This window comes from Echiichthys vipera (assembly GCF_963691815.1).
Source record: "Echiichthys vipera genome assembly, chromosome: 6".
Classification (NCBI taxonomy): domain Eukaryota; kingdom Metazoa; phylum Chordata; class Actinopteri; order Perciformes; family Trachinidae; genus Echiichthys; species Echiichthys vipera.
Genome location: NC_139831.1, coordinates 22,991,933 through 23,009,488, shown reverse-complemented (window position 1 = coordinate 23,009,488; position 17,556 = coordinate 22,991,933). Strand labels below are relative to the sequence as shown.

General features: G+C 41.7%; 1 protein-coding gene across 1 annotated transcript in view; it reads right to left on the bottom strand.

Moving 5' to 3' along the window:
* Window positions 1–17,556, bottom strand: part of tenm1 (teneurin transmembrane protein 1) — a gene marked incomplete at both ends in the record, with an annotated part of 163,404 nt that overhangs the window by 70,837 nt on the left and 75,011 nt on the right. The window contains 5 exons of the mRNA XM_083914792.1: window positions 291–491; window positions 3,780–3,974; window positions 6,380–6,481; window positions 10,944–11,151; window positions 14,973–15,175. Coding sequence (XP_083770918.1) covers window positions 291–491; window positions 3,780–3,974; window positions 6,380–6,481; window positions 10,944–11,151; window positions 14,973–15,175 — 909 coding nt within the window. The remainder of the gene's footprint in view (window positions 1–290; window positions 492–3,779; window positions 3,975–6,379; window positions 6,482–10,943; window positions 11,152–14,972; window positions 15,176–17,556) is intronic.

Here is a 17,556-nt window from a genome sequence, read left to right as displayed (position 1 = left end):
TTTGCCGTTAGAGAGTCATGAGCGGAAATCTCATTTACGACCAGCATGAAGAGTGAAAATGCAAACACACACACATGCACACACACACACACACACACACACACACATACAGACCCATTTCAAAGAGTGGCTCCAACCCATATTCCTCTCTCATGTCTATCAAATCCCCAGAAAATAGTATCTGGCAAGACCATGCGTGCTACAAGAACACTGGCGAACTAGAGATGTGCAGTTGTAATTTTGTTTACAATTTTTTTTTCTGTGGGTGAGCAGTAATCCTCAGGTCTTACCAGTGTAGCAGTCTGGTCCCGTCCAGTTGGGCTGACAGGCACAGGTGTCTGACTCAGGGAGATAGGTGCCATGTCCTGAACACTGCTCCTGACAGGCTGGCAGCGGGTCGTCACAGCTCACACCTGCCCAGCCTGCCGAGCACACACACTCCCCGCGCACACATACGCCGTGTCCGGCACACTGAGGGTCCATGCAGTCCACTGCAGGGAGTGAGAGGACAAAAGGAAAAGAAGAATGAGTCAGTGGTGAAGCGGAGGCAGAAAAAGTAACGGTTGGGGTGAGGGGGGGGGGGGGGGTGCTCATTATAGTCATCAGTTCACCGAGTATGAAAGCAGTGTTCTTTGCATCCCATCCAGGAGTTAACCACCCTAGCTACAATCCCTGTATCTGTTCCACAACATTACACTTCATAGGACACTTACAACCGAGGCTTTGATAAGGGGTGAAATGGCTTGGTTGGTTAGTATGTGTGTGTGTGTGTGTGTGTGTGTGTGTGTGTGTGTGTGTGTGTGTGTGTGTGTATGTGTGTGTATGTGTGTGTGTGTGTGTGTGTGTGTCATGGTGGTCTGCACTACGCTGTGTTAGTGTGTGTAATTACAGCTCTGAGCACCAAGCCAAAGCTCAGCACAGTTCGGCTCATCTCAGCTCCGCCGCTCAAGGTCAAACCCCTGATTTAGTCTCTGCAGGCCAAGATACTGGAGGTAACAGCAGGGCAGGCTTTGGGACAGCTGAGCCATCAGGTTATCATCAAGTGTGACATCATAATTGTTTAAGATATAAATGCTTTGTTTGTCTTTGCTAATTTATTGGGTGGTTTTTACAATGGACAGCTGTAAGGGGAGGACATGACAAGGCTGGTTTCCTGTGCCAACTGTAAGCTGCCGCAGTTGTCACAGTTACCTGAATCATTCATATTATTGTCATTTGAACCCTAGACCATTTTTCACTCTTTTTACTTATACGTTCATGTCTTGGCTACAACAGTATAACAGTAGGCTATGTAGAGTATAGGGTTGTACCGTTGAAGCTTCATTCATAACGTTAACACTTCAATTCTCAATCACCATTCAAACCCTTTGCAGCCTTTTTCTTTTTTAAAAGCTATTCAATCTGTTCAAATCTGGTATTTCGGCACAGCTGCAGGCAAAGATTAGGCTTCACTCATATTATAAGTATTATTCTATTTGTAGAATAAGCTTCTAGTGGCGGCTGCGTAGGCTTGTTCTTAAGGATAATAAATACATGAGCAGACAATGTCTAAAATGTTAAAATCAGGGCCATGCATTACATTTGAAGCTAAATATACATTAAATATGTGAAACCATAAAAACAGCAAAAATATAGAGACATGATTCATGGTAAAGTTTGTGTTATGTTTACACTGCATATATCTGTACATGTTCAAATTAAGCATAGTATTGATTGTTTATTTGATTTATGTTTTAGTTTCACCTTTCCTTGTAACATCAATAAACCTGTGGACTAAGGAGCAACTGTCTTCCGAGTCTGGATGTCAGGTAAGAGTTTATCTGGCTGTCCAGTTACATACAGTACATATACCAAGGACAACACATCCAAAAGTTTTTTGACAACAAAACATTTTGCTTCCGTCTTTATTTTTGGCGTTTTAATCTTTTTTAAAAAACAACATTTTCACTGCAGCAAAAAAACTGACCTCTTTGCTCTTCCATTTGCACACACACACACACACACACACACATGCACACACACACCTGGGCAATATATCAGAAATCATAGGATGCTGCACCGATGGTGGCCAGTTGGAAAATGCTAACATGTCGCCCATCCCTATAGGGCATTATATTAAACTTGACTTAAGTACTGTCACAAATCAGTATTTTATATTGTATCACAAAAATATATTTTATATAAATATGCATCAAACAATGTGCACAATGCACAACATGGAAATTGCACAATGCCCTTAATGTGCTCTCGGGCACAACAATGCACTTTAACTTTTCGAAAAAAAATATTTCATTTAACTGTGCAGTGGAGGGTTATCAGCAACGTGGTCTCATGGGAGGGCGTATAAATAGCACGCCACTTTTCATGACTTGCATGACTTTTCGCGTGCATGTCTACGCATATTAAGCTTTTCGCGTGTCATTTAACGCCCGTAGTTCCCCAGGGTTAGGGTTAGGGTTAGGGTAAGGGTTAGGGTTAGGGTTAGGGCATTTCACGCCCGTTATTTCAGCCATCCTTCACATGAAATACTGATTTAAAAACAACCCTCTGACAGAAAGCTCCACCACGAACACGTGGGTTTTCCCTCAATGACATTTGTGCGTGAAATGACAACGCCATCTCTGCACTATACGAGTCAATTGAGACTACATGGCGTGAAATGACACGCAAAAAACATGACATGCGTTGTAATTATACGCGAGATGGCTTGAGAGAAATAGCGTGTCATTCACACGCCTTTTGGTGAGACCAGGCTGTTATCAGAGAAATAATTTAATTGTGCGCTGTAACATGAAAAAATGATTTAAAAAAATTCTTGTCACTAGGGTTCTCAGCATTGTGACATAAAGAGGAAGAATAATGTTGCCATGGAGGCATGGAAATGAGTTCTGCTCTACCTGAACTCTGTTTTTTCTGCTACATCTGGACCATGAAAGGTCATGCTTAATTAGGTTCCTGTTTGTAAAGCAACCATGGATGTACAACAATCAAGTCAAAAGTCAAATTGATGAGACATTATTTTGAGGCAAGCCCTTATGTTTTTATTTTTTATTTTATATGATTTATAAATTAATTTATGGACATTGACCTTGATTCCAGCAGTATATATAATTTCTGCGCATTTCAATTTGACACTGACAAGAAGGTGAAGGCAACTTATGTGCATTAAATATCTATTAATTGCATCAGTTAGGTTCGAGGTTGGTCAAATGAACAAGCAGATAACACTGGCGTAATATCACTTTAGGAAGTTGTTCTGGCTAACCTGTTAGTAACATTAGCATTCATTAGAAGTTGTCTTCGTGTTCACCTGATTAAGTCCAATAATCACTCTCCATTTAGCTCTGTTTTGGTCTCCTCAGGGATATATCTTTGGCACTTACATCTTTCATTATGTTTACCAGCTAATCTCTTACTTATCTACCTGCCATTTAGTCTTGGGAATTTTTGAGTTTTCCCTTCCCGGGCTGATGGTCTAAGAATAGAGTGTTGTATGCTGTACAGATTGTAAAGCCCTGATTTTGGGCTGATTTCACTTGACTTCAAGCACTCCATAGAGCTGATGAGGTCTGCCGAGGGAGGGGTGACAATTCTCTCTGGGTTAGGATTAGGAGGGACCGCTGTCAAATCACACAATTGATTCATTGTCAATAAGAATACTGTGTGCTGCTTTAAATAATATTTACCTTAATCAAAGATTAAATGTGTATAGGTGGAGTCATCTCTGTTGTGCAGATGCGACACTATGAGGTGTGTATGTCGACTGTTGAGAATCTTACCTTGTTCACAGTTAACCCCCTTGTAGGCTGGGCTACATATGCAGATTCCCTGGATGCAGGAGCCATGGTTGGAGCAGGTGGGGTCGATGCACTGACCTTCCTCCACGTTACACTCTGCTCCCTTCCACCCTGCCAGGCACACACACCTTCCCTTCTCATACACGCCGTTACCGCTGCACAACACGGGGCATGAATCTGCAACAGGACAAACACAGATTACACCCACATACTCAGGAGTACACACATGCAAACACACACACACACACACGTACAGAGTTGCTGCAGTATATTAGCTGGGAGACCGCAGTAACCTATCGTGAGTGGGGCTACGCTCTCTTATCTCAGCTAGTGCGCGGATTCAGCAAATCCTCAAGCAGCCTCTGTCTTTCTCTCTCTCATTCTCAAACACACACACACACACACACACACACACACACACACACACACACACACACACACACACACACACACACACACACACACACACACAGGCACGCTCATACGTGCATATACACACACTTCAGCTTATCCCTCACGCTGTTTCAATTTACTCAAGCACCACCTGAGCCAGGCTACCACGGCAACCCAGGAATTGTAGAAAATCCCCCCAACGTCACCTCACTCGCTCCGAACGGGCCGTGAAAAACAATCGTGAAAACGGAAGATTAGGAAAGAGAGCATTAGGGGTTTATGGAATGAGAGCGGAAAGCAGAGCTATCTCCATGCAGAGATGGAGAGCTGTGTGGCTAATGTAATGACAGCCAGGTAGAATAAAGTCAGTATGAGTATCTGATGACGCACTGACAGTTACACCCACCACACCACCACCCACCCCTCCCTCCTCATTGCAACTTGCGGAGTTATGGCAGCTCCAGAATTCAAATGGATTAGAAAGACGATTTAGAACCAACGCCTTTTTTCTGGGATAATTTCTTGTGAAGGCCCCGTGCGTTCATGCGAGCGGGCATGTGTTATGCGTTTGTTTGATCCTTTGTTAAATCTAACACTCTGTACCCCACAGTAATAAATTCACACTTCACTTTTTACAACTCTTGCCAAAACTTGCTGTCCAACTTTTCAAACAGAGAATATTATAACACGGGCAAATGAGCAAGGATGAGAGGAAAGGATGAATAAATGATGAGCGTAAATAAATCATAGAATGTGTTATCATATCAGCTGTTTCTACACAATGAGACAGATACAAGTACAATCATTTTACAAAGGACAGGGAGAGAGAGAGAGAGAGAGAGAGAGAGAGAGAGAGAGAGAGGGAGAGAGAGAGAGATAGATAGAGAGAGAGAGAGAGAGAGAGAGAGAGAGAGAATGAGGATGAAGTGGAGAGGGAGAGAGGGGATACAGAGACAGAAACAAAAGCAAGAGTTAAGAGAGTTAAAGAAACAGGTAGAGCTGTAATGATGACATGGAAAGGTTGCAGTTGAAGGCTGATGTCATTTTCTTATATATAGCCAAACCACAGCTTATTTCTCTGTGCAAAAAACCTCCATTGTTATCCCACTCTACTAATTTTCAAGCTGTAAACTTGCTGTCAATAAAATTCAACACTTCCTGCAAATGTTTCATAATAACATCTGCAGGGGATGTGCCTTTTGAGAAGCCTAGAAGACTTTTAATGTAAAACATCTGTGCAGGAAGTGTTAACATTTATTGACTAACTAAACAGCACTTGAAAAAAAGCAGTATGGAAGTGTGGGTAAATAGTTGGTGAATGAAATGTGAAGCTACTGTTGCAGAAGAGAAACTCGGAGAAGCAGAGCGGTATGCATGCCACTGTTGGTGTACTAATGAAATTGGTCATATGGTAATAGACATTTTACTGAATTTATCAAGACAACATGTGAACACAGAGGAAGTGAATTTTAATTATCAGAAAACAGACCGCAAATTTAAGCTGGAGCACAAAACAGGAAGACGTCTTACTAAAGTATGATTAAATATACTTATACCTGATGTATCTTGTATTATCCAGTTTTAAGTAAGGCTGGATCATTGAAATACTATGAGAGCAAAACGGACATTAAATTTGCGACAAAACGGCCGTCAAGTGTGTCACACTCACTAGTTTTAGAGCGCTGTTTTCTTGACAACTTACTGAAAGAAATACAAAACGGTTAAATCCAGAAATCTTCAGTTCCTTCCAGGCAGCAAGGCGATGGACACTGTGCCATGCTTCCCACTACTCCACTGGTAGTTCGTTGTGAAACCGCAACAGGCCGCAAGTCGGTAATGGTGGTCACCACTCTGACCATCCTGCTATGTCGATTTGAATGGGAACGTCCATTATACTCTCATTCTGTTTTTATCATTAAGGTAAAGAAAGAGGAGAATCAAATCGGTACAAAGTGCTGGTGCTGTATAAAACTTCTAGTGAACTAAAATGTATTAACAGCAATAGTCCTATTGTAGTAATATTGAGCAAATAGTCCTTTGAAAGTGCACTATTTGCTCCTTTTTTGCTTATCCATTTTTTAAAAGTCTTAGGAAAATGACAGGAGAAGTGATTGGCCTTGGGACTGAGTGTCACAGACAACGTCCAGGGAGTATTGATCATCATCATCCTTTATCAGACATCTCTTTACCTTTGGCACAGTCAGGACCCAAGAATCCAGCGAAGCAGTGGCAGTGTCCGGCCACGCACTCTCCATTTCCATTACAGTCTGTGGAGCAGCCATCCATTGAGTCTGCACAACACACACACACACACGCACACACACACACACACACACACACACACACACACACACACACACACACACACACACACACACACACACACACACACACACACACACACACACACACACACACACACACACACACACACACACACACACACAAACACACACACACACACACACACACACACACACACACACAAACACACACATACACATACACACACACACACATACACACACACACACACACACACAAACACACAAACACACACACACACACACACACAGTGAAAAAAAACAAAACTAAAAAACAACAACTTGAGAATGTTCCACATGTAACTCCATAAGCTGGCATAGCTCTTAGTTATTGAATGAGAGATCTGATAAGCAATGGATGGCTCCCCAGACTCTGGGGCTATATTAGATTAGTCTGATCCAGCTGCTATCACTCTCTGGGGAATGGCCAAGCACTCGCTTACACTCAGTAGCACTAAGCACATTATACTGCATTACAGGTTGGAAACACACTGTGTGCAAATTTACAAACATCAAGGCTTAATCAACAAACTGTTTACAAGGGCGCAGTTTGGAACGAGATTGAACAATAAAAAATCTGACATTGTGAGTGCACAAGTTAGTGTGGAATGGCTAATACTGCGTTGCTATAGTAGCTACACTCAACATGGTGGAGATCAATGCCAGGCTTGTACCTACTAGTGCTTTGTCTCATCTGCATATGTGTGTTTCATCACATCCCTCTGCAGGCGAGATGCATTTCATCATATTCCTCCATCAGACTTCAATTACCTGCCTTCCTTTTACCATCCTTCTTTTCATCCATTGATATGTCCATCATGTCAGATCTGATTCTCTGGGTACAGACAGCATGGCAAAGATAGATGAAGTAGGAGAGCACTTTTATGCTTTTAGAGCATTATATAAGTCTGCTGAGCTCTGTCAGTACTCCAGATGGAAGATTCTGGTGGAGGAGAGGCTGGCAGAGTTTGAAGTGTGCTTGCTGGTTGTCTTGTTCCAGGCAAGTTCTGTCCAAGCTAGATAGAGTAATTAAAATGGGTGTCAAGGATGTCATCCTTTGTTTGACCCTGTGCCGTCCTGCTCTGCTCCTCTGAACAGGGAGCGACTGCGGAGTCAAAGCTCTGCAGTCCCCTGGCTCGCTCTGTTCAGGGAGCATGGATGACAAATCCTTCTGTGGCATGGCTCACTCACACGCACGCACACATTTACAAACGCATGCACGTAAAGTTATTATGTGACACCCGCCTTGAGGCGCATGTGACACATGCTAATGAGACAGGCCCTGCCAGTAGCCTGCAGCACAGCGTTATCCTCCACAGCAGCGCATCACTACAGAAACCAAAGTCATTTTCACCTCCATCACCCGTCATCGTGGCTCTGATGGAAGAGAAGGAGTGGCAATCATCTTTTCTCCCACACAGTCAGGAGGACTCACAAACCTTTCTCCAGGATGTGTCTCTGTCTCTCTTGAAAAAAAGAGCTTTGCATACACAAAATCCAATATTGTGTCTGGCACCTGACACAGGCAATGAACAAAAACTCTTCTGCAAGGTCACGGAGTTCCTTTTTAATCCAGAGGAGATGATTGATCCATCAGAGAGCTCACAGGGCTGCAAGGTGCAGGGTAGTAACATTGATATAAGCTCCATAGCTTTTGGGTCAATGTCTCCACTATAAAAATCTCCAGGCAATTAACAGGTAATGTATGGTGAGCCATGTCTTTATTTGTTACAGTATATAATCTGTGTGTGTGTGTGTGTGTGTGTGTGTGCGCGTGTGTGTGTGTAAGACACCCACTCTGTCCTTTCCAATGACTAAACCCCTTACCGTTAGAAATCACTCATGCTATAAGTTATTGCAGTTAAATGCTATTATAAAATGGGTGCTTCCAGCCAAGTGATCTGATTGGTCAAATAAGCATTGCAATTGTACTTTATGAGCCTGTAAAGTTTCACCCATGCTTTATGACCCTTGGGCTTTATGAATTTATGAAAAAAAAGAAAGAAATGGCTGCGCAGCTAACTAGAAGCATCCAGCTGTAAGCCAACCATATTTTTTTTGTTTGTTATCTATTTTGTTAAAAGTTCTAGGTATCTACCTTACATGGGACTATTCCATCTACTTTTTTGGCCATTGCGTAAAAGATATAATATTCAAGAGGATGTGTGATGACACATGTGGCAGATGAAGTGTGGCAATTATGCATAATTAATAGCGCTGCAGGAAGCACCACTCTGCCTGTGTGAAGGCTGAGTAGAATTAAAGAAGATGGGGCTGGAGAGGAGGTAGCAAAATTGCAGCTATCATTAAACCGGAGCTTTTGTGGGGTCACATGTAAATGTCAACAACAGTGGAGAAGAAGAAAAATCCACCTGCTACTACTGGTTTTTTTTTCAGCACAAATTGAAGAAAATCTGTTGAAAAAAAATCTATTGGATCGACATAATGATGTATATTTTCAAATCAGCAGATGTTCTTCTCACCTTTCATTCTATTTTTCAACATTCATATAGGACACATTCATACATTACAGTCAGAATCCCTAAGAAATGACTGCAGAGTGCGTATATATACATATCAGCATATATTACAGTATATATATATATATCAACATTTGTGCCGACAATTTTCCATCCTACTCAGCAGCAGCACTGAGTTAAGGTGTAACTGGATGCTTCATGTGTGTGTGTGTGTGTGTGTGTGTGTGTGTGTGTGTGTGTGTGTGTGCGTGCGTGCGTGTGTGTGTGAGAGAGAGAGAGATGGTCAGTGAACGGATGACAGAACAACATAATGTCTTCTGACTGATACAGGTCAACTGACCGAACACATGCAGCTTTGATTGTTCCGTCACAATTTACTAATTTATACCTTTATTGAAATGATGATTGTAGTGATTATCCACGGTAGCATTTTCTATCTCTTGCCAGCACGTTTAAACACCAACACGCGTGTTCAGTTTTAAATACAGTACCCTGTTTCTGTGAAAACACGTTTTTTTGCACACCAGCGTCATTTCATGCATTGTTTTCACATTCTTCATGTCACATTTTCCTTCTTGTCATAATCGCGCACTCTATTAATTATATTCTATTTTCTATTTCATTTTTCTAGACTGATATTCTCTTATTTATACTGTTTGCCTCTTTGTTGTATCCAGTTACTATTTGCTGCAGAAAAGCTCAATTTCCCGACAGAGATCATCTCATTTCTCCCTCGTCTCCCCACAAAGCTCCACTCCTGGCTACAGCATACTGTGTCTCTTATTAGAATTTATTGTATTGCAGCTCAATGGTTTTGATTTTCTGCCTGCAAAACAATACCGTGTCTGTTTGTAGTCCTCGTTAGAGGTGTGAATGGGCAGTAAAATGAACTTTGACATCAATCCGTTAATATTATTTTCCCTCTTTCAAGCCAAATCACTTGAATAATTATTTGGAAATCCTAAGTGGACTAAAGGCTTTTATTCTGAGCCCATCTGTTGTGCCTATATTTGTTTTGATTATTAAAGCGGAGGAAGAACATTAACTCTTTGTAAACGCTATAAATAGGTCTGGTATATTCCAGACTTTTTCTAAACAGCACACTTGTCAACAAATGTTTGACAGCTCTGAAATAAAATCTGTGTTTAGCTGTCACATGCTGTCAGTCATTATATAAAAGACTGTCAATATGACGGTGAAAGATGTCTACAGTAAAATGTTTTGGCCCTATCGAGCCGTTTACAGATTGGTTTACAACTTGGGCTACTAAGAGGTTGGTGATACACATATTTAGCTTATAAGCACGGTGAAAGCTTGGTGCAGTGATACTGATCATAAAAACTAAACAATACATGGCTGGTTAAAAATCAGCAGGAAAAAAAAATCTGAAATAGAGTTCTCATATCAGTTCATCATCACACATCACCTGCTTTGTAATTGTCATATCACCTGTCTGCTACAAATAATTTGCCCCAACTGTGTTAGTGCTGCCACTACATTTCACAACACTTTTTTTTGTTTATTTCAACACTGTATTCTCTTAAGGCCTCCTGGACAAAGTGGGAGTGAAGAAACTGCCCTGGTAATTATCCACTTGTCTATATTCAGCCACGTACTCTTGCATTATTCACATCCTTCAATTTACACTGCCATCCGTGTGTGTCATAGCAATGAGCTGCAGTTAGCAAGCCCTGTCATTAGCACAGGAGCTGTCCTCCCCTTCCTAACCGCTGTCTCTAGCCGTGCCAAGCTCACTCTTATAATAAGAAAAGTTCCTTTAAAATGTCAATGAGTGTCAAACTACTCTTGGACATGTCCTTATGTTTTCGCACATCAACAGATGTAAGTGGAGAAAGGACAAGGGCCAAGCAACCCTGAGATACAAACTTTAACCAAATATTCATGCTAAGGCTACATGTGTGGAAGAACAAAGTAATTATGCTCCTCACCTATGGGAGTGCTGTGGAGTAACACTTGCTCCAGGTTGCGTCCGTCGTTGTAGAGAGCGAGGTGCCAGGTGCCTGGGTCCATGTACTCAATGAAGCCTGTTTCTTGGAGGCCACTCAGCAGCAGGCCTTTGGGAGCCTTGGCAGTCAAGATGGGATCAGTCAAGGACCTAGGCAGTGCCTTCCCGTCCAGCAGTTTCACAAAGTCGAACTGGACACAAAATGCACAATCAGACAACATCCAATTGGAATGAGCGAGATGAAAAATTCCCCAAACCTGAATAAATGCAACGGAAATTTGCAAAGCCAAACCTTGTGCAGTGGTGTGTGGCAGCAGTTGGGTGGAAATTGTGAAACTGTCAATTGAATTGCTTTTGGAAAACCGCCCGCATACGAGAAGCTGGGGGAATAGCATTAGATGTGGATTTCAGATGCCAATTGTGAAACAGGAATCCAAAAAAGTGGTAAGGGAAATCATCATCCATGGCAGCTCAGTCCTCGACCAGACATGTTCCACAGCAGTTGGTTTTAACAGCTCAACGTACTGCTAATGGCATGGGCAGACTTTACTACCCAGGCTTTCAAATGGAACACACTATTATTTAATTTGTCAAAACCTTTCTTTTCCTCTGACTCACGGTCTTTAACTTTCCCCATGACCATCGTTTCTACCTCCCCTCTCCTCTCCATCCTAAAACCTCCTTGAACTAGCAAGCACTCGCTGAGTCTTATTCCCCCTGAGGGTTGTGTGGCAAAAACAGCTAATTAGACCTCTTCATGCAGGCGAGAACCAGGGCCGCACTCATGTTAGAAAGCAGATGACTCGTGTGTGTGTTGTATTGTGTCTGTATATGTGCTTCTTGCGTGACACAACTCTGTTCTACACGATGTACATGTGCGAGTGTGTATATGGTTTATGGAAACGTGCCTGGGACACATTTTATCTACACTACTAAGCTGACTAATTCAGAAACAGCTGTTTTCTTGAAATGACATGTGTCCACACTTTTTGTGTGGTTCTTGTGGAGATCTCTGTCCACACAGCTAGTTCTCATTCCCAGGCCGTACCACCGTTCTGTCTCATCCCTCTGTGTTTGATACAGACACAAAAGGCACCCTTGATCATATGTATGAAACACACCAGGCTTTGGGCTGTCAAACTGTCGCCGGCAATATTAAATGCTCGGAGCAAGTTTCTCTAGAAGTAAGAGCAACAAAGTACACATATGAGGAGGTCAGGGTGGTGGATGGGTCAAACAAACACAAGACCAGGAGACCACTGTTTGTGTCCCGTCTGACACTTTAGTTCTGTACGTTACAAACTCACCTATTCTAACCACACCAACAATCCTTTCCTAACCCTAACCAGGTGGATATGTTAGCACACCTAACCATGTAGTTTTGTTTGAATTCACAACATTAACCACGTGTTCCCCGTGGTTAAAAGAGTGACCTTAAAGAGAGGCACAGTTTAAGGTGCAAGGCTATTGAATTGCCATTTTTTTTTCAAGATTGTATGCATTTATATGACAAAATGATATGATAAAATCATAAAAGCTTAATAACAGTGGCTTTTGTTTTATCTGATACGTAAATCAATTTTAGCCATCATTTAGCCATTAGTCCACCCTCAAACTGTTATACAAAATAATTCCACCCAGCTCAAATATTCTGGTTTACTTTGCCTTCCTTTTTGTATTTTGTTCAGGTTGAATCAATTTGCATGTTTGTTTGTGAAAAAAAAAAAAAAAAACATGAGTCAATTTGCTTTGCCATTAACTCTAAAGCAGATGGTTGTGCACACGCAGGTAAACAAGCCAGTGCATGTGCAGTGTTTTCTGGTTTCAGTTCTGACAAACAGCACAGTAACAAATATTAAAAACAAAATCTCCCTCTCTCTCTCTCTCGCTCTCTCTCTTGCTCTCTCTCTCTCTCTCTCTCTCTCTCTCGCTCTCTCTCTTGCTCTCTCTCTCTCGCTCTCTCTCTCTCTCTGCCAAACTCGCAATCTAATTGTTCTTGTTTACATATTTTCTGTGTTTGTCTTCAGACCAGAAGTAAAAAATAGTAATTTGTCCATGGCTCATAAATGCTAAACCTGTTAAACAAGCATACAGCAATTGTTGCTCTTCTTCACTCAGACATTGATCAAGTCATTATTTTGTGCTCTCAAAATTTGCATAAATACAAGCATAAAAACAAGTAAAATACAGTTTTAATCTTGTGTGTTTGCCTTTCCTGGCATTTAAAATGAGTGATAAAAGACAAGGTTAGAATGACGGCAAGTTATTTTTATTGACTCTTACTGCTACAACCCCTTACCTATTTGACAGGCATATGTCTATAGAATCAGATTTGTCGGCTAAGTACCTCCCTTGAAGTGTGCATGAGATGTGCCTATATGCCATTCTCTCTCTACATTCCCACTTCCTTAGTATCTAGAGGTGTCGTTACATGTAAGAACACATCTTTAGCACCAAATCTTCTAACTGTATCACCAGCTTTTAGTCTTAGAGCACCACTTTCAGCTCAGCCGTTACACATCCAGTTACTTCCTGGTTAAAAGCCGACAAAAGAAGCATGAGAACCACACAAACAATCATACTGTTATAACTCTGCTGCCAGGAGCAGCTGAGCTACAGCAATCATATAAACATTGCTTGTGTAGGCCAGTTTTTGTACTGACCGAACATAACAGTTTGAAGCAGCAACATACTGAACTGAAGACAGTCAGAATCACTGAAAGTCATGTCGTATGAATGCCGATGTGTTCACTTACTGATGTATGTACCGTTGTGCACTTTAATTGTGCTATAAAGCGAGCAATTATGAATCTTTGAACCAAACTAAGTGTTCTAAATCAGCAAGCAAGGGATTGACTTTTGCATTATATATAAATAACCGCTGGGGATGATATGATACTTACATGTTTACCTACATGAAGACAATCATCACAAATGAACACCACTTCTATGATTTTTGAAGCGTAAATGCGCAATCAATCGCAATTTAATTTTGCATCATCTCCATAGCAATGGCTCTCTGTACTTCCGTTCTGACCTCTGACTATTAAGGCTTTTTTTTTTTTAGCTGGATGTAATTTGTAGCATTATAAAATATAAATGAGGAAAGAGACAGTGAGATACTCGCTACAGCTGCATTTATATAGAGATGAAACAGAGAAAATACCGTTTTATTTATTATTATTATTATTATTAAGTTCGACAGAGAGATTCACAGAGACGGGTCGGTTCTCACCGTTGCAACTTTCACCTGCAACGTTCGAAAACAGTTGTGTTGCGAATATTTGGTCTGATCTCGGCTTAAGAAATGACCAAGTGGAAACAAGGACAAGAGCACAGCTGTGTAAAAATTCACCTCCCACCGGAGCTCTTCAGCCTAAGCTTCAACCCAATGCCAAACATGTTGACTGTCATTAGTTTATGGATCATTTTTGTTTCTGTGTTTTTGAAAACATGGGAGAAAAAGCACTCTATGTTAACTGTTTATTTATGCCAAGGATATTATTCTAAATATTTATGCAATGTTGAGTTTCCACTTTTCCTGAATAAATCGTACTACGCACTGTTTTATTAGTGCTTAGTACTAGTAAAAAGCTAACTTTTGACTAGAAACTCAGGCAAAGTTGAGAGCGCTCAGAGCAGAAATGTTGACACTGTGTGTGGACAACAACGAACACACAGTTTTATTATTAAAAAAAAAAACATTTATTGAAAAAATAATTCTTGTTTGTTGCTCAAATTAAATAATATTTATGTAATAATTCTTTGCAAGATAATATTTTTCTCTACAGAATACAATTAATATAACAAATACAACACTATGTTTATAATTGTCTTTAAAGAAGCAATTAATGTGAGACCAGAATTTTCAGTTATCACATTATTGTGGAGTCAGCTCACTCAAAAACAGCCCTGGTGCGGATGAAAGCCAGAGGGAAAATGGTGCATTAATGTGGATATGGTCTGTCACAGTACTTCAGCAAACAAGCCCAACGACGGGATCCTCCTTTACCTGAGTGTGTGTAGGAGGTATGTTCCTGCGTCCGTAGATCCCCAGCAGTGCGTTGTGTGAGAGGGACAGGTTAAACTTGATGTAGGTCGGATGGTGCACGGTCATATGAAACCTCCAAAAAAGTCCTGGTGGGATTGCCTGGCTCTGCTGGGTTCCAATGTCGACCTCGCCACGGTCGATGGCCCGGCCTCGCACCCATTTCTCTGCAGGTAAAAACCAGACAGGGAATACTGTTAAGTCACATACTGCACATTTGTCGAGGTAGACAGGGAGTTCTTTTCAGTATCAGAGGGAGCAATTAATAACCAACGTGATGTCTTCAAACATCACTGTGATCATCCGCCCTGCTAATGAAGTGAGACTGAATAGACATCAGGAATGACTGAGCGCTGGTGAAAATCCTGCTTTTCAAGAGACCTTTCTTTTGCAATCCTTTGGAAAGGCACTGCATGAAGATGAACTGCTTTAGAAAGGAAGTGTTTTGTCTGGTAGCTGTCTACTGGGGCTTTGTTATGTGTTATATTAGCATCGCCTAACAAGAAAGAAAGAGTGTGTGTGTGTGTGTGTGTGTGTGTGTGTGTGTGTGTGTGTGTGCATGTGAGACAGACAGTGAGGTGGACGAGGGAAAGCGCGGAGGGCAAGGGCACTCACGCATTCACAAACAATGCCACGGCACACAGATAGTGTCTTGAGTGAGAACATGTCTTTGTGTGTGAAGAGAATAGGTCTTTCCAACAGTTCCCTGGCCATCAGCTCCTCTCCTCTCCATAAGCCTTTATCAACCACCAGGTCTGAGTCTTTTGTGTGGAGAGCGGACGAGGCTCTCCAGCCCTCTTTGTGTCGGCCTTTATGGAGAGATATATCTCTGCTTCTAAACTAAGATGGAGAAAATATGGTGACAGAGGGGAGCCAGCCGATCGTTACGGCCACAAAGGCAGAAGAACAGTTAGGGGCAGATTCATGGATGAGGCTGCTCACTCTCGATCCATAATGCCTGCAGCTTTACCACTCCATTATGGCGACACCATGCCCACCTGCAGACTTGCCGGCATATATCACATGTACTGTCACACAGATAGGGAGGTAAAAAGTGCAGGCCTGTGACTGGCTCCTGTTTCCACTGATGCTTTTCCATGTTCCAGGTCCATTGTTCTGTCAGTCACTCAGTCCACCACTTAAGGTAAGACTGAAAATTCAATTATTTGATGGATGCAAATGAATTGACATTCACATTTCTGGGGCCCAGAGGATGAATCCTAATTACTTTGGTGATCTAGCTGACTTTTTATCTAGCGCAACAAAAAGGTTGTCATTTTTGGTTTTGAGTGAAATGTCTTCCACCTTAGGATATATTGTAATAACTTTGAGGAAACCTCTACTTTTCATCTAGTGCGGTCACCGGGTCAGAGCTTAAATTTGACTTTTGATGGTGTTGTGTAGCATGGGATCATGGGAGTGCAGGCTAGTCTTTACTGTCAAGTTTTGTAGTCAAGTATTGTCAGATGCCTGCACAACCCGCTCCAGTCAGTAAAGTCAGGTTGTTTAGAGTTTAAATACAGATAACTCAAACAGCCCAGCTGGCAGGAGGTTTGCAGCAACATATCAGAACACAAGGGTGACCTATCCTGTATTTTGAGTTACACAAAATCATAATAATATATTTCTGTCACAGTAGCTGACGAGTTAGCAAGCAAGCGTGTTAACGTTAGCCATCAGCCGGCTACCATCCTAGCAGCTAGGATCTGGTGTTACTAGGTTCATAAAGTCTGGATGACGTAATTTGACGTTATCCACTCAGGAAAGTATTTTGTAACATTAGCTAACTAGCATTTCTTCCACGTCAGCTAACAAGCTAACATTAGCCAGCTATAACCACAATAGCACAATATTTCATGTCAGTATCTCCTCGAGGATATTTTCAGCACCAGGGGAATGGGTCTACTGACTGTATATAAAGTCAGGCAGATGGCAGCTCTGGAGACCGACCAGAGAGCTTTATTTAGCCATGGGTAGCACCTCAGATACAGCGAGGCAGAAGCTGCAGCTTTGGAGATCTCATCCTGGATCGTCTACCCAAACTCTATGTTAGAACAGCTGGTGCTGCCCCTGTGACCCTCAGCAGATCGGTTTGTGCCACAGCAAAGTCTAGAGCTGATTTGTGTGGACAAAACCCTCAACCTAAAAATAAATGTATGCGAGCGTTAATCGCTGTTGTAACATTGCTGTAGGCCTATGGTTTAGCTACCAAGCATTAGCATTAAGCTTATCGTAGTGAACAGGATTAAAAAAATCCAAAAGAAGTTATTTATTATTTTTACTGACAATAATTGTGTGACATTGTGCTTTGCAATTACACTGTAACATATGTATTGGTGGTGTTTCCTGTTTGGCTTTCTGACAGAGGCCCTGAAGGCTCAATTCTCCTGTGTGCGAGTTATGCCTTGGTTAGAGCAGAGAGAGGTTAAAGGTTATATGACAGGCAACAAAAGAACTGACACGCTTGAATAAAATGGGTTTGCATATTGTTGGAAACAATTGGGATAATGTTAGTACACAACTAAAGAAAATATATAACATAGGTTTA